This window comes from Neolamprologus multifasciatus, chromosome 1 (genome assembly GCF_963576455.1).
Source record: "Neolamprologus multifasciatus chromosome 1, fNeoMul1.2, whole genome shotgun sequence".
Taxonomy (NCBI): Eukaryota; Metazoa; Chordata; class Actinopteri; order Cichliformes; family Cichlidae; genus Neolamprologus; species Neolamprologus multifasciatus.
The window spans coordinates 13,324,769-13,342,197 of record NC_140439.1 but is presented as its reverse complement, the minus strand read 5'-3'; the positions used below and the strand labels follow the sequence as shown (position 1 = coordinate 13,342,197).

The 17,429-nt window shown below is 39.0% G+C and overlaps 1 protein-coding gene across 1 annotated transcript; it reads left to right on the top strand.

Moving 5' to 3' along the window:
- The first annotated feature begins 7,300 nt into the window (after positions 1–7,300).
- grpr (gastrin-releasing peptide receptor) lies at positions 7,301–12,619 on the top strand. Its single transcript, XM_085174893.1, has 4 exons — positions 7,301–7,877; positions 9,065–9,416; positions 9,729–9,842; positions 10,495–12,619. The coding sequence occupies exons 1-4, from the start codon at positions 7,507–7,509 to the stop codon at positions 10,756–10,758; spliced, it is 1,101 nt and encodes a 366-aa protein (XP_085031019.1). The 5' UTR covers positions 7,301–7,506; the 3' UTR covers positions 10,759–12,619.
- The last annotated feature ends 4,810 nt before the right edge of the window (positions 12,620–17,429 follow it).

The following is a 17,429-nucleotide window of genomic DNA, read 5'->3' as shown; positions in this document are numbered from 1 at the left end:
TAACAGCTTCAATTCTTCTGGGAAGTTGTTCCACAAGGTTTAAAAGTGTTTATGGGAATTTTTGACCATTCTTCCAGAAGCACATTTGTGAGGTTAGACACAGATGTCACACTGAAAGGCCTGACTTGGAGTCTCCACTCTAATTCATCAGGACTCTGTGACCAATCACGTTCTTCCACACCAATTTCACTCATCTATGTCTTTATGGACCTTGCTTTGTGCACTGGTGCAAAGCACTGATGTAAGGCTGTGATGCAGCTGCTCGGCCATGGAAACCCTTTCCTTGGAGCTCTCCGTGCACTGTTCTTGAGCCAATCTGAAGGCCAGTTTGGAGGTCTGTAGTAACTGACTCTGCTGGTTGGCGACCTCTGCACATTATGGGCTTCAGCATCTGCTGATCCCACTCTGTGATTTTACATGGTCTGCTGGAATATTTAGCAGTGAGAAAATTTCACAACTGTATCTGTTGCACAGGTTACGTCTATACCGTTCAAGAGTTCACTGTGCTCCTGAGAGTAACCTACTCTTTCAGAAATGTTTGTAGAAGCGTCATGCCTACATGCTTCATCTTATACACCTGTGGGCATGGCAGTGATATGAGCACCTGAATTCAATGATTTGGATGGGTGCGTGAATATTTTTGTCAATGTTGTGTATATGCATGACATTTGAGATTTAATGAGTAACATTTCCTTATAAAATGCTTGGCACAAGAACAGAGGTTTTATAAAGGATAAAAAAAATAGTGAAAATATGAGCTTTTGTTTGCATGAAGTCTGCTTTTTCCACTTGTGCATACGTGTATATGTGTGTTTTTGAAATTTGGCTAGTACATGCCCTCAGCTCCTCCTCCTAATATCCATTTTTCTTGTTTTCTTGACTTTTTTTTCTCACCTCCACATAATGGCTTCAGACCTCGCTGACATCATTTGCTATGTGAGACAATTACAGCATATTAAATTACCCCGCAGTTCTTGAGAGCAACAGGAATGAGATTAGAAATGTTCATTATCCATGTGTTACGACTGTGGTCGTAATTATATGTAAATTTGAGTGTGCAGGTGCTCCTCCGCGATTGGTGCATCCAGGGTGGATGGCTCGCACCGATTGGCTAAGGACCGGGAGGCAGCGGATAAGAAGACACCGCTAGGCACTGCCATGTCATTCATCCTCGGCCCAACCCAACCGGCAGACCGTTCACTGTGTCACTATGTTGGTTAATGTAAGAGCATGTAGGGGTGAACCGCCTTTTTGTTTGATCAGTTTTCTCCTGTTTTTGTTAGGCAGGGAGGATAGTGATTGTCGTTTGAGTTAGTTCTTTTGAGTAGGCAAGTTGTGTTTATTCCTGAGATAGGCTACCTTTTGTTTGTTGTTTTGGCCTTGGGTTCACCCTGAAGTTATGATATGCTCCCTTCCTTTGTTTAACTGCACTCATTGTAAATAAATCACTGTCACAAAATATTAAGTGTGTGACGTGCTGCTTGGGGTTGAACGGGGATGAATCACCCTTTATGTTGTGGTCTGGCCGCGCCTAGATGGGCCATCACACATGACACATCCGACCTTGCTGGTTTTTTGGTTGCTTTTTTTAGGGGGTGGGTGGGTGGGGTGGGGGTGTTAGTGTTTTTACCTGTGAAATCTGTGTAGAATAAATGTTACTGTGGATCAACCATAATTGGTCTCTCACGGCTAAACTTTCTGGCTGACTGCTTGCATCCATTGGCTCTTTTTTCTCCCTGATGTCCGTGAAGTTCCTTTATGGTGTGGCAGCTCAGAGTTCATTGAGACATCACTTTCTGCAGGAACCTGCTGGGAAACTGGCAGATTTGAGGCCTCAGGGAAAATCATCTGGTTAGTTGATGAGTGCACAAGATCTCATGTACTTCACAGGAGTATAACGTGGTTCACTCTGATTGTTGTATCTCAGCAACTTCTGGACCACACTGGTGATGGTTTAAAATAACTGACTGAAATTTTCTGCAGGTTTAAAAGACATTAGACCGCAGTCTGCAGTGACAAAGGTAATCACCCACACAGCCACTCGGCAGTGCAGATTTAATGACTTTATTAATTATTAATTTTGCATTGCAACATTTAGCACAGTATATGCATTCCTATCACCCTCTAAATGAACCTTAGAAATGTTCCTTATCCATTATGTTTCTGCTATCATCTGCTCTGCACTTACCACTGGAACCGTTCCTGCTTCCCTCAAAATTGCCGCCATCACCCCAATATTGAAAAAAACTGGACTAGAGCCCAATAATTTTGAGATTTTTTGGCCTATTTCCAATCTACCATTCCTTTCGAAAATTCTTGAGAAAATAGTTGCCACACAACTCCACTCACATTTAACTAATAATAATCTGTATGAACAGTTCCAGTCCCATAGCACTGAAACAGCACTTATAAAAATAACCAATGATCTTCTTATGGCAGCTGACTCCGGTTTACTTTCCATTCTTATTCTCCTCAATCTGAGTGCTGCTTTCGACACTATTTCTCACTCTATACTTCTCAGTAGGCTAGCCTCTATCGGTCTCTCCCATACTCCACTAGCCTGATTTAAATCCTTCCCTCTGACCACTGGCATGCCCCAGGGATCTGTCCTGGGGCCCTTTCTTTTCATTATCTACCTTCTACCGCTTGGACATATTTTCCGTAAATACAATATCCATTTTCACTGTTATGCCGATGACACCCAGCTTTATCTGTCCACTAAACCTGATTCTGCTCTTCCCCCATCCTCCCTTACCCTCTGTTTAGCTGAACTAAATTCATGGTTCTCTTCTAATTTTCTCAAACTCAATAGTAATAAATCCGAGCTCCTCTTGGTAGGCACTAAATCAACATTATCCAGAACCAACAGTTTCTCTATTACTATCGATAACTCATTTCTTCCTCTGTGAAAAGTTTGGGTGTCATCCTCGACAGCACTTTATCTTTCAATTCACACATTAATAATGTTACTCGGTCTGCATATTTTCAATTGCGCAACATTAATCGTCTCCGTCCTTTTCTCACCCCACATGCCACTGCCATTCTTGTCCATAGCCTTGTTACTTCCCAGATTGACTATTGTAATTCACTTCTTTTTGGTCTTACTCAAAAATCCATCCACAAGCTCCAACGCATCCAGAACTCTGCTGCCCGTATCATCACCAGGACCCCTTCTGTCCACCACATCACTCCTGCCTTGCAGCAGCTTCACTGGCTCCCGGTCAAATACCGCATCAATTTCAAAATACTCTTGTACACATTTAAGGCTATTCATCATCTCTCTCCTCCATATCTCTCTGATCTGGTTAAGATCACCGCCCCATCTCGTTGTCTCAGATCTTCTTCTTCCCTTTCACTCTCCGTCCCTTCCCCCCGTCTTGCAACCATGGGGAGCAGGGCTTTCAGCTGCTCTGCTCCACGACTCTGGAATTCCCTACCTCCTAATTTAAGAAATATCTCTTCCTTCTCACTCTTTAAGTCCAAACTCAAAACCCACTTGTACAAAATAGCTTATCCCACATAACCTCTCCACTCTGCTATTTTATTTGTTTATGTCTTATGCTTTTATGATTCTGTAAACTGCTTGCTTTTATGTTGCTTTTATGTTGCTTTTAATCTACTATGTACAGTGACCTTGAGCGTTTTGAAAGGCGCTTTCAAATAAAATGTATTATTATGTTGTCATGTAGCGCCACCTTCTGACTGAAATTAAAATTTTATGACTAATATCCCAAAGGGTCATTCCATCTTAAATCAACAACGGTCTTCTGTCTGAATGGTATACAGCTGCATTTTATGAAAATGCAGAAATAAAACATGTGGATTACTTTTAATGTGAAAATCAAGAAAATGCCATATTTTCATCCAACTTCTATGCACATCACAAGTAGCGCCATCCATCCATCCATCCATCCATTCTCTTCCACTTCCACTTACAACCGCCACACCACCATGCTGACCAAGTAGCACCAGAAAAACAAAAACATCAGTAGACAGTGTAATCTGAATAGAACAAAACTCTGGAGCGTCCAGATGGTCCGATTATAACTGTGTATTGTGATCCATCATAGATCACAATACACGCAAGCAGTTTGAAATACACAAGTGCAAATAGTTTTGCTATATTAATAGTCCCATATACTGTAGGCTAAAAGCACAGCATTTGAAGAACCTCCTCACTTTGTGTTTTTAGTGACTGTTATTAATGCAGCCTTCCATTAGGCGTCGCATTACTATCAAGACATACACAATAAGGTGGAACTGCAAATCAGGCAACACTTAAAAACTTGCAAAATATTTTCAAAATAAACTCAGCAAATGGCTACATGTGTTCAGTAGAAGATATATGGAGATGAAACAGAGAAGATATAGAAGATATAAATTAATTTCTGTAATTCTGAATGATTTTCAAGATTTTCACTTAGCCTTTATATGAAAACAACGAGACCAAATGTTTAATTTTTATATAGTGCCCTCTTGAAATGGATGAATCTTGTAATGTAAGAGTACCTTCCATATAAAGCATCAGTATCTATATGTGTCATCACTCAATGGGGGGTTTTGATTACAGTCTGACAGATAGACACAGACTTCATAAATCCCACACTGGGGAAATTCATTTCCCAAGTAAATAAGAAAAACATTTTGTAAATACTATACAGATACTATACACACTGTTGTGGTTTTAAAGGTTTTTGTCCGTCAGTTAGATTTCCCATGACTCTTGTGAAACCTGTAGACCGAATTTCTGTAAATCCTGCAGAATTATGTGCAGTTTCATAAAGTTCAGCACAGCGTTTCATGCTGTATCACATAACTGGCAGGGAGCTATGGTAAAAGGTTATTGAGCTGTCTACCTCCACTGTAAAATTACACACAGTGAATCTCTGTAAGAGCATCACAATATTGCTTCCTTGATATTTACATGACATTTAAGGCTTTGTGTAACCTTTTCCTCGTGAAATGATTAATGATTTTACAAGGTCAAAGTCATTTTTATAAAGAGTGAAAAGTAATCAAACAGTTTTGGGTTGCATAAATGTGTTTTCTGTTGTGAAGTGTAAATGTCTCTGTGCTTTCAAATTTAGACCAGATCATCCTTTCAGCTCCAGGTTTTCTCTCCAGGCTCTAATCCCCCTTTTTCCTTGTTCTCTTGACTTTATCTCGCCTTCACATAATGGCTCAAGACCTCACTGCCATCATTTGCTATTACAGTTGAACCATATTAACTTACACGTCTCCACACACACACACACACACACACACACACACACACACACACACACACACACACACACACACACACACACACACACACACACACACAAACAGGGATTAGATTAGATATGTTCTTTATCAGTGACACATTGGATGCTCGCTGGGTTCTTTGTTATTGTTCTGTGAAATCGGTGTTGAATAAATGTTTCAGTGGATCAGCAGTAATCAGTCTCTCACAGACCATTTTTTCTACTTGAGTGTGTGCCTTGGTTTTTCTCTCTGATGCCCGAGAAGTTCCATTATGTTGTGGCAGCTGAGAGTCCATTGAGACATCACTTTCTACTGAAACCTGCTGGGTAATTGTCAGATTTAAGGCCTCCAGGAGATCAGGAAAAATCACCCAAGCAGCTAATCTGTGAGCACACAGCATCTGCTTAAAGAAGCAGAAGAAAGCCTTCCTAATAGAGTTCAGGCTACACTGAAGGATAGAGGTGGTCATACCATACATTGACTTTCAAGCTTGTTAGAACTGTACAAACTCTATTTTTGCCTTATTTCTATGTATGTATGCATATGCTTCAACTGATTTTCAGTCCCTCCCTTAAGGTTCTGATTTCCAAGCTCCTTAGATTACCATGACCTGGATGACTGAGAACCGACTGAGAGATTTCTGATGAGGCTTCGTGAATAGTGGATGAATCAACTGAACAGCCTGATGCAGCTCGATGCTGGATTTTCTTTTTTTAGACCTGCCACCTTTCTCCTCCACTTGTCCAATTTCTTCATTCTTTTTAAGCACAGACTGCACACCATGTCAAGTTGTCAGGTTTTTTAGCTGATCTTTTGTTGGTACCAAAATACATTTTTATGCCTGTCAAACAGTTATCTTTGGCTGTATGACATTTCTCCCTCTCTCCCGATCTATCTATCTATATATGCACACAGTGGTGGGAAAATGTGTTTGCCCACTTCCTGATTTCCTTTTTTCTATATTTGTCACACTTAAATGTTTCTGATTATCAAGAAAAATGTAAATATTAGACAAAGATAACACAAGTAAACACAATATGCTGTTTCTAAATGAAAATGTTTAGGGAGAAAAAAAAATCCAAACCTAAATATCCCTGCGTGAAAAAATGATTTCCCCATAAACCTAATAAATGGTTGAGCCACCTTTGGCAGCAAGACCTGCAATCAAGTGTTTGCAATAACTGGCAGTGTTCTGGCAGTGCTTTATAGTGCTGTGGAGGAATTTTGGCCCACTCATCTTTATAGAATTGTTGTAATTCAGCCACATTGGAGGGTTTTCAAGTATGAGCCACCTTTTTAAGGCTGTGCTACAGCATCTTAATCTGATTCAGTGCAGGACTTTAACTAGGCCACTCCAACATCTTCATTTTGTTTTTCTTAAGCTATTCAGAGGTGGCCTTGCTGGTGTGTTTGGGATCATTGTCCCTCTGCAGAACCCAAGTGCGCTTCAGCTTGAGGTCAAAAACCTCTTAGATGAGTAGTTGATGGAGCAATTTTGGTTGGCCATCCAGTCATGGGAAGGTCCACCGCTGTTCCAGGATTTCTCCATGTATGGATAATGGCCCTCACTGTGGTTCGCTGGAGTCCCAGCTGGCTTTATAACCTTTTCAAGAGGGAAAGATCTGAGTTACTTTGTTTCTCACTTGTTCCTGACAAGTGTCTGGCTTTTGCAGATTTTTTGGTCAACTCTACTTTCCAGGCAGGTCCTATTTAATGTTTTCTTGTTTGAACAGGTGTGGCAGTTATCAGGCCTGGGTGTGGCTAAAGAAATTAAACTCAGCTTTCCAAAGATGTGATATAGTGTAAAAACAGACTTAATATGACCTTTGTTTACATGTTTTCTACAGTACATACCCTCCGTGTTTCATAAAGTAAATACATAGACAAGACTATTTTAGTGATACTTAAAGTTATACAATTATAAAACGTCTTTCTATTTTGATCCACCTTTAGAGAAAAATGTAACTGTAAAATAATAGATTTTTTTTGCTTCTTTTGTGTGTTTCATTTTCAGGCTTTCTGTCTAAAATCAAATACCACTGACGCACTTATTGATTGCTCTTTATTGGTGCGCTTTGAGTTCCACTAAGCGCACCGGGTGGCCGCTTGAGACCTGCACACGTCATCAAAATATCACGATAACTTCTCCAGTTCTTTTATTTTTTGGAAACCCTGAAAGGACGTGTTGTCATATCTCAGAGTTTAGACATTTATCCCAAATTATCTCTGGAACAGTCCGTTGGTTTGACGGTGGGGGAGATGGAGCATCAGCATACAAACGCGTCGCGCAGCCTCATTTCTCCTCCAACCCCGGCGCAGACGATGTTGTACACCGGTGTAGCCATCGCTTCTATTTACGGTGTAATCATTGTGTTGGGGCTAATCGGCAACATCACACTCATCAAGACGTTTTGCTCTGCCAAATCCGTCCGAAATGTGCCGAATCTCTTCATGTCGAGTCTTGCGCTCGGGGATGTTTTACTGCTGGTGACCTGCGCTCCGGTGGATGCCAGCCGCTACCTGTCAGAGGAGTGGCTGTTCGGCAGACTGGGCTGTAAAGTCATCCCCTTCATCCAGCTCACCTCGGTTGGGGTTTCTGTGTTCACTCTCACAGCCCTGTCCGCTGACAGGTAGGTTTTTACCAGTGTACCTCACCATAACTAAGGATAACTTAGAGCAGCGTCCATAAAGAAGTTAAACGACTGTATGTCTTCTATTGAAACCACAGGACGTAAAAACTTAAAGTGTAAGTAGATATTTACCTGTGTATCGATCCTCGGAAAATTACGCATGACAGAGCTTCTGCTCTGGTCTGTTGCCACGTGTAAAGCTATAAATGCAATCAATAGCTACACAATCATAATTATCTGCTATAAATGTATTAGTTAGTATTAGGAAACTATTGCTATTATATATAACAGTCACTGGTACAGCTTCGTAAAGGAATTAAAAGATGTTCTAAGTTTTGGTGAAAAACATAAATGCTGCACCTATATTGTTCCTGTGCATCCTGTGTTTCAAGAGTTTGTTATCTGAATAGGGGTTAGGGGTTAGGGTTTTTATTATCTTTGACAATAAACACGATTGTTTACATGTTTGAATGTAAGTATGCGAGGACAATCAATTCATTTTGCTGCACATTTCCTAGACATCTTTTCTCCACTCCTCTCTAAATAAAGAATGTTAAAGGATTTTACATAGAAAGTTTGTTCACGCTGCATTTTTCAGAAAGAGAAATCACAGCTTTAAAGATGGTAATGTCACATCTGCACTTGTGTGCAAGAGCAGGCTGATATCTATGGTGCTGATGATGATAATGCCCATCGAATGTACTGGTATAGCATCTGAAGCAGGTGTCTCAAACCATTGAGAGCATAAACAGTCAAAGACAAGAGATTCATTCACAGTATGCAAATATGCAAATAACAAGAAAAAAAAGCTGCTGACCTCTGAGTTTTCCCAGCTCCAGACTGTTAATGGGACAGGAACACACCTTTGAAAACAACAGAAGCTGTAGATTCCAAACTAGTCTGAGTCAGTCACTATTAAGCTAGCTTCCAGGAACACTGGCCAATGAGATGGAAATAATGTGAAACGTACTTTGATGGAAACAGGCAATGGGAGATCCTTTATGGGACAAAACCCTGTTTTAGATGCAAGGATGTGGTAGGTTTAATTAATGTCTACTTTTAGATTTCACTTAGAAAGCACTCACTGCCTTGCATTCCTCTACAGAACACACAAGGTCTCTTTGTCTCTTTGTCTAACTGCGCGTGCATGTGTGTGTGTTTAATTTACCTCTGTCTGTGTCTTTTAGGTACAGGGCCATTGTAAGACCCTTGGATGTTCAAACATCAACCTCCACTACTAGCATTGTCCTGCAAGCATTGCTTATCTGGGTCTTGTCCCTGATCCTGGCAATACCTGAGGCTGTGTTCTCTGACCTCCACACCTTCAACATCACCTCCACTAATGAGAGTTTTGTTACCTGTGCTCCTTATCCCCATGGAGTTGAACTGCATCCTCAGATTCACTCCATGGCCTCTTTCCTCATTTTCTACATAATACCACTGCTGGTCATATCTGTGTACTACAGTTTCATCGCTCAGAGCCTGATGAGGAGCACCTGCAACCTGCCAGTGGAGGGAAATGTGCATGCAAGACGACAGGCTAGTGTTAAATTTGTTACTTGGCAGGCTATAGATCAGTTTGGGTTATTCTTATGACATGAATCCCCACTAGAAATTTACTGTCAACTTAAAAATGATCGTTGCTTGTCTGTTGTCTTTATTACGCTACCAAGGAAACAAAAACAGTCAAAACAAAAAATTAGGGGAATAATTCTCCATACTGGATAAAAATGTATTTCCACCATGTTTGTAGTCTTTTAAAATGTACCATATATTTCCCCTGTAAATGTTTGTAATGGTCCTCAAAATCTGAATTAATCTAAACATTTTGTTTTTGTATGTGAACAGCAGATTGAATCAAGAAAACGCTTGGCCAAGACAGTGCTGGTGTTTGTTGGTCTGTTTGCACTATGCTGGCTACCCAGTCACGTTATATACTTATACCGCTCCTATCACTACTCCCAGGTAGGCAAATATATATATATATTTTTATCAGAATCAGAATACTTTATTGATCCCTAGGAGAAATATTGTGGGTTACAGTCATCCAGTACAAACAGTAACAATAGACAATACAAGAAGTAAGAAATAGCCCAATATCTATCTATCTATCTATCTATCTATCTATCTATCTATCTATCTATCTATCTATCTATCTATCTATCTATCTATCTATCTAAGTATCAAAGTCACTTACTAATAAATATCTGAATATCAAAGAAGAGCATGTGCAAAACGGGTGCAGCTATTGCAGTATTTGCACTGTTACAACTCATCCATCTAACACACTGTGTGTTAGGTGGATGAGTTGTAACAGTGCAAATCAGTTGATTTGTTTTTGTCTTTTTGTGTATTGTAAGTGTAAGTTATCTGATATATCCATTGATTTATTAATATTGGTTCCATCCCTTTTTTGAAAATGCCATCAGCGCTTTTTGATTTAAAATATGCTATTTAAATAGAAATTGTTGTTTTGGAGTGTATGAGAAATCTGTTCCTGTTGGCTCACATAAAATAGATCTTTTTAAAAAGAGTCAAGTCAGATGAATTTAGGTTTTTTAAAAAATATTTTTAGATACCTCAAATCTAATCTTTTAATCTCTTTCTCGCCTGCCAGGTGGACACCTCGTTGCTTCATTTCGTCTGCAGCGTTGTAGCTCGTATCCTGGCCTTCACCAACTCCTGCCTGAACCCCTTTGCCCTCTATCTGCTGAGCAAGTCCTTCAAGAAGCAGTTCAACCAGCACCTGTGCTGTTGCTGTCGCATCATCATCAAACACTCACAGAGCCCGATACATTACAGTACACGTGTGACTTCTGTCCGCAGCTCAAATCACTCTATGACCGTCATTAGGCAGCTCGGTCAGGAGGACTGTGTGTGAGCGTGAAAGTGAACTGCATCATGCATGTAACATATGTTTGTGTGGTTTTCTTGTGGCTTCAGTTCTCCACATGATACAATAAGCCCAAATAGTGATGTCTTCTCAAAAGACATTACACATCTACACAGTCAATTCAATCAATGTTTTGTTGATGTCCTTGAATCTTTTGCGGTGTGTAATATTTGTCTTTGTTAACTGTTAACTGTCACACAAAACACAACAGAAATAGGAAAAAACACAAGGAAAGTGTTTCTGGGGAGACAATAAACCGACGGACCAGTTGCAGGAACCCAAAACATGGTAGGTGTGTTTTATCATGATTCATATAATACTGATGACAGATTTTTAGGCTAATAGTTAGGCTAACACACTTACCTCTCATCTTTTCTTTCCTCACAAAACTGATAAATCCTTCACTTCTTTTAAGTGTTTCCCAGTGCAATTCTTAGCATATTTTGGTTCCTGCAACTGGTCTGTTGGGTTATTGTCTCCCCAGAAACACTTCCCTTGTGCTTTTGGAAATCAGTTTTTTCCTATTTCCGTTGTTGTTTTTCCTATTTCCGTTGTGTTTTGTGTGCTTTTGCAGCGTATTTCTTATTGTTGGTGTTTTCTTAAGTTGCAGTCCGTTTGGCCTCTCAGGGCCACCGTAGGATAATCATTTTCCTTAAATAAGAAATTTACACAATATATTAATGTTTTCTATAACTGTTATAGGAAGCGAACAGTTATTCAGTGCAACTCAGTTTGAATTTTACAGGGCCAATTCACAACAGTACAACACTTCAAAGCGGTTTGCATTGCTGGGTAACGACCCTGCAATACTAGAAGGAAAACCCCAACAATCAGTTTAGCTCCTGTGAGCAAACACTTGGTGACAGTGGAAATTAAAAACTGAAAAGGAGAATACGTGGGCAAAGTTAGCTTAAAGACACCAGAATTCAACAAAAGCAAATCTTGAACTAATAATTCAACAGTATCCTGTTCTTTTAATGACAAAGAAACGGTCCCTAGTGAAAATGTGACCTTTTCATTTCCTACAGACTTAGTGGACTTGCTTTTTTATATAGAGGAGAGTTTTTTCTCTCTCTCTCTCTTATTTTCCTTGTCTCATGTTGCTGTGTCATCAGCAACATGACTGATTAGTTGGCCAATCATTTTAATTAATATGATGAATTAGAAACAACACCAGCACTGTGTAATTGGATATATCTGGTACTTTTGTCTTCTGCCTTATTTCCCAAAGGGAAATACCACAAGAGGGTGAGAAAAACCTCAAGCCTGGATAAATGGTCTGCTTCTTGAGAAATATCTCAAGCTTTAATTCCCAAAGGGAATGAAGCAGACCATGTATCCAGGCTTGAGTCTGGTAGTAGAAGTATACTAGCTTGTGACTCCCTGAGGTTGTTTGCGTCTCCTCCTGGTTTGAACCAGGGGTCTTTTGTGTGTTAGCTACATATTTTAACTACTGTACCACAAATAGGAAAACAGCTATTGAAACGTTGACACATTAAACAGTATTGTATGCATTTGCTATTATTTTGTTTTTAAAAATAAGCTTATCCTATGTAATCCATATGCAGCCCCATTGATTGAACAAAACCAAATACAGCTGTGATGCTCACCCTCAGAAATGTATTTTGAATATTAACTGCCTCAGTTGGCATCGTGAGTAGTAAACAGTGAATGTAAATCCACACCTGTGGTATTTGGCAGCACAATCCACAGCGATATTTTTGTTGTGTAATTTTGCATTTAAATGCATTTCTTGGGCAAGTTAAATTTTGAAAATGTCATATAATTTGTCAGACTATTGTGTATTGATCACTTTTCTCTTACAATAGGATAAAACTCATTTAAAACCAGAGCCACATATATGCCACATATTTTCTACACCAGTGTGCTCACTACCCATGATTATTCTGTACTGTCACATAATTAGATTTACCATCAGCATGTCACATCCCAATGTCCTAATTTGGTGTTTCACAGGGGGAGAAGATGTTGCCTGTAGTGTTTGTTTAGTTGTGGTTTGAGGACTTTGCCAAATTTCTGTCCTGCATGGTCTTAACCCCCTACTTAACATGTCATCTGTACAGACAGGCTCATTCGGTGAAGAGTCTCAAATGTAAATAGGTTATAAACTTTAACAGTTAAATAATGGAGAAAGTCCGATACAGACCAAATCCGGACACACACTTTCTTTTGCGATCTGGAGGCTCCCCTAAAAAGCTCTCGGGTTATTTATTGTATGTTAAATGTTCTGCCAAATGGTGAGATGTCCACTTAGCATATCCTCCTGTTCCTCTGTTGCTGTTTGACTTGCTGCTTCTGTAAGCAGTGAAATTATCAATAAATTCCAGTGTGTCTGTTCCATTTGCAGCTGTATACAATGTGTCCAAAGTGTAAATAGACCACCATGTTTGGTAGATAAGGAGGCATGGTCTGGGCCATGAACTGTTCCTGTTCCTGTTTTTTTTTCCTGCAGTTTTTACTCTCTGTTAGCTTTGTTTCTGTTGATTGTTCATCTGGAAATGTACATCTAAATCCTGCAGAACAGCCTGCATCTTAATGAGCTGTGCAGTCTTACAAGGGGGTTTCTTCACCATCAAAATGATTTCTGTTCATTTTTTAGTTACCGCTGCGCTCTGGTTAAATTTAAGTAGTGCAATTCAATTAACTTGGTACAAATTTTAACTGTAATTCAACCACCAGCTCTCACTCCTGTTCTCACTGAATGTAGAAAAACTGGGTTTACAAGCTTAAAAAAATCTAACTGCAGTTAAATTTCCACGGTGGTTTTTTCAAGCCTGAAAATATGAATCTTGGTGTTTTAGTGTGCATGGCTCTCCCAAGATGCTGACCACATTGAGACATACTTTAATAAACAGTTTATAATAGTTTAGTGAAAAGTTTATTTTGGCAAATTAACCACCTCTGAAAGCTCTTTTTGTCATCTGCACGGTCACGTCTGTCCTCCTCATACATGCCTGTGCAAAAGTCTAAACCCCCCTCTCATTGCCTTATATTTTGCTCTCAAAGAGTCACACTTTCTCGCAGCTTTTTAAAAAATGATCCCGAGCAATCGTTCTCTAGGCTTTCGGAAAGTCTTTCGAAGTTTTGGCTGATTTTTCACTCATTTTAATTCTCGTCCTTGTATATGACTGAAGGTTTTGTTGTTTGTTTCTTAAGCCACTTAACATCGACCTATGAATTATTCAAGCATAAAAAGGCATCTAAGTGCTATTAGCTGAAGACTTGGCATATCCCATCATAGCTTGCAGCATGTTCATAAAAACTTTAAGGAAATAGGCAAATGGAGGGGAAAAGAAGAATTGTAAGGCCTGAAAAACTATCTGCAGCAGATGGACGGTATCTGAAAGTCATGTCCTTAAGAAATAGGAAAAGACAAAGGAGAGATGCATCTGCTTATTCATCTACTCTTTACTGAAGTCTCATCAGAGTATCAGTGGTAACAGGTCTGATGTAGTGTTTGCGCACTACTACTGTGATCTAGTGACAACTCATTCTCAAGCTAACTTTTTTTTTTTTTCATTTTTCATCTTCCTCTTCTTCTTTTGTTTTAAGAGCGTCGATTTATGAACAGAGCCTGAAGAACACTTTGAGTTCTCCTGAACTCGTCACACTTTTCACTCAGCTTCAAGGTCTGCGTTTGTGTAGGTGTGACATCCGTTCACTGAAATCTGTATCGATTTATGTGGCTGGCCACCTTGTTATAGTTAGGTGTTAGAAGACAAGCACATGTGAAAACTGTCAAATGTCACCATGTTTCCTTTTTGTCTGACTTGATGTCAGTATCCTTTAACATGAACTGTGTCTGTAAAATCAGTAAAATTCAAAATTGATGAACTCACTCCTTTAGTCCTTCTGTAACAAAAGAGTGACACATTTTCAAATTCCATGTACATTTTTACCTGATAGTTGACTGATCGATCAGTGACACAAATCCAGTAACCAATCTTTAAAATGTGACTTAACTTTTAAAATATCACAATGTCTACTGCTCACCTCTGTACTGTATCGGACCCAGTAAATTAATGAAAAGGTTAAAGAAATGAAGAAATACTGTGATGCTCCGACTCTCTGAAAGAAAGATCATTCATGCAGAAGCAAAAACCTTTCTCTGTTCAACAATGTGCTGCACTGTAACAAAATTACAGATTATTTCCAAACACTTAATGCACCGTATCTTGAATCTTGAATCTTTTAAACAACAGCGCTTTATTTAGTTATTTTCACTTTGTTCACCTCAGGGAGTCAATGATGTAGCGCCAATCCCTTCTTTTGGCCCGGTGATGTGAGTCTTATATATGGCTGAACACCTTGAGCTTCAGGTAAGATAAGAGATTGAATAAACTGACATCCCTAGAATGAATAAGTTGATCTAACTTAGTCACCTTAGGCAAATTGTACTTAGTTTTTCAAAGGCAACGAGAATAAAATTAGATTTTGCAGTGCACCTGTTTCTGACCAGCTAACACGTTTTTCTCCTTAGACCCTAAATTTAGTTTTTTTTTAAAATAAATTTTATTTGAGTTTAAAAGTTAATTTTAGGTATAATTGAAATGAGTATGTATATAGAATACTGTAGTTCTGCATTGCTACAATGAATACTTACATATTGAATCTTTTACATAAGTGGTTGTTGTGCCCAAAATGTTGGACAGGATTGGAAGAACACAGAATAGAAGTTTGAATTAGTTCAATAACTGAAAGATAAAATAATGCATAATAATGTCACACAAAATATTCACATCATTTTAGTCGAAATGAAATCATCACTGTCATTTTTTCAGTGTTGTAGCTTTAAGTTCATCATGATATGAAATTTCTACACTTCTCTCATATCCATTTAATATTTTCGAGAAGTAAGAATGAATGGATTTTAATGGATTCAGTTAGAAGGAAATTAGTGAATTAATGCTTGCTTGTAAAAATGCAAAAATAGCTGTTTCCAATTATGTTTCTCTGCAATTAAAACAGATGAGTGAGGAAAAAGTCATCACTCAAATTCTGCAGCAAGGGGGAGACAAAACTCTGTGTAGCTGAACTGACCTTTATGAATTCGTTTCCCTGAACTGTGAGACGCGATGACATTCAAACATCGTGGCATTTTGACTCTTTGTGATGAGTGCAAAATCAATTCTGACGCTGCCTAAAACATGTAGGAGACAAAACTGGTGTGCACGACTGAAAATCAATACATCTGCTGAACAACAACAGTAACACATAAATAACCACATTTACAAATGAGAAGTTGTGTTTGTTTTCTGTCTGATTAATTTAAACACTGTTAGAGATGATGGAGGTTATCTGGATGCACATATATAGGATGTCAGATAACACAAAAACAGAGATGTTTATTTATATGACAGCAATGGAAAAATGGACGTCAGGGGTAAATTTCTACAAAGTTATCTAAATTAAAGACAAAAATACAATACACAATTATTATTATTTTTTGCAGTTAAATTCACTTTCCCCAAACCAGCATTCAGTAGATGCAGCAGTTTCAGTCTCGAGTGAGGACAGGCCTCTAACACACAGCACATGTGCAATAACCTCATTCTTTGCTAAATTGATTAAGCTGTCAGTTTGCATTGGGGTTGTGAATGAACAATCTTTTTTCAAGTGCAGTTATTGAGCTGTTGTCTCAGCAGCTGCTCAAGGACACAAAAAAGCTGTTTTGAAGTGAAGTTCTTGTTCTTGCTTCGTTAGGAAACAAGCTTCAGGTTTCCTGGAGACAGCATTGGGTTTTCTTTCTAGAAACGCCCTTTAATACATTCATTCTGACCTCTAAGTCAGTGTATCCCAACTACTGTGCTGTGGAACATAGGTGCGCCGTGGAAGATTATCTGGATCCACCTGGTTAGTACTCTAAGCAATCAGCATAACGGGTAGAACAATTACATTCTTTTCCACTAGAGGGCAGGACAACTACATGCTTTAATTAAATGGTTTGCCAACTTCCAGTAAAAAAGAAGATGATAAAGAAGAAATTACATAATAGTCATACTGTGTTACAAAACCTATTAGCAATAGATAAACATTTGAAAAGAAAAAGTAGTCAGTCTGAGCTGGATCCTGGAGAAAACTCAGACCCAGATGAAGGCCCTAGCATAGTGGTCAGAAGAAAGCAAAAAAGGTATACTGGGGACAAACCGAGCCAATTCCACTATGTCTGGTGTGTGGGGAAAAATTATCAATTCGTTTTTTGTGACATTTTGGTTTGGTGGTGTGCCTTTTGATTTTTCTAATGTGAAATATGTGCTGTGGCTCTAAATGGTCTTACTGCTCTAAGCAGTGGCACAGCATGTCATATGCAGATTCTGATTATGTCATGTTTCATCCGTGCAAATGCTTCAAGAGAGTCCGATGTACGCTGTAGAGTAATTTAACATGTTTGCCAGGTACCAAGAAGAAGAACCAGGACCAGGAAGTCTTCATTCACAATGAAGACTTCATTATCAAGTTAAATTCTCCTGCTTGGGACATGTTTGTGCTGCAGTCAAATATTTTGTTCATCACTTCATGCAGATAGGGTACTTTCTCACCTTTTGCCCACAGCTCAACTTATTGAAATCTCCATAGCTGACAATGCAAGAGTACTCTTTCCAGTAGAAAAGGGGAGATCTTATCTTTAAAATCAGTAT

Coding starts and splice junctions, on each gene's coding strand:
- grpr (XM_085174893.1), top strand. CDS start 7,507: ATGGAGCATCAGCATACAAACGCGTCGCGCAGCCTCATTTCTCCTCCA. Junction 9,417..9,728: donor ATGTGCATGCAAGACGACAG/GCTAGTGTTAAA, acceptor TGTGAACAGCAG/ATTGAATCAAGAAAACGCTT. Junction 9,843..10,494: donor GCTCCTATCACTACTCCCAG/GTAGGCAAATAT, acceptor CTCGCCTGCCAG/GTGGACACCTCGTTGCTTCA.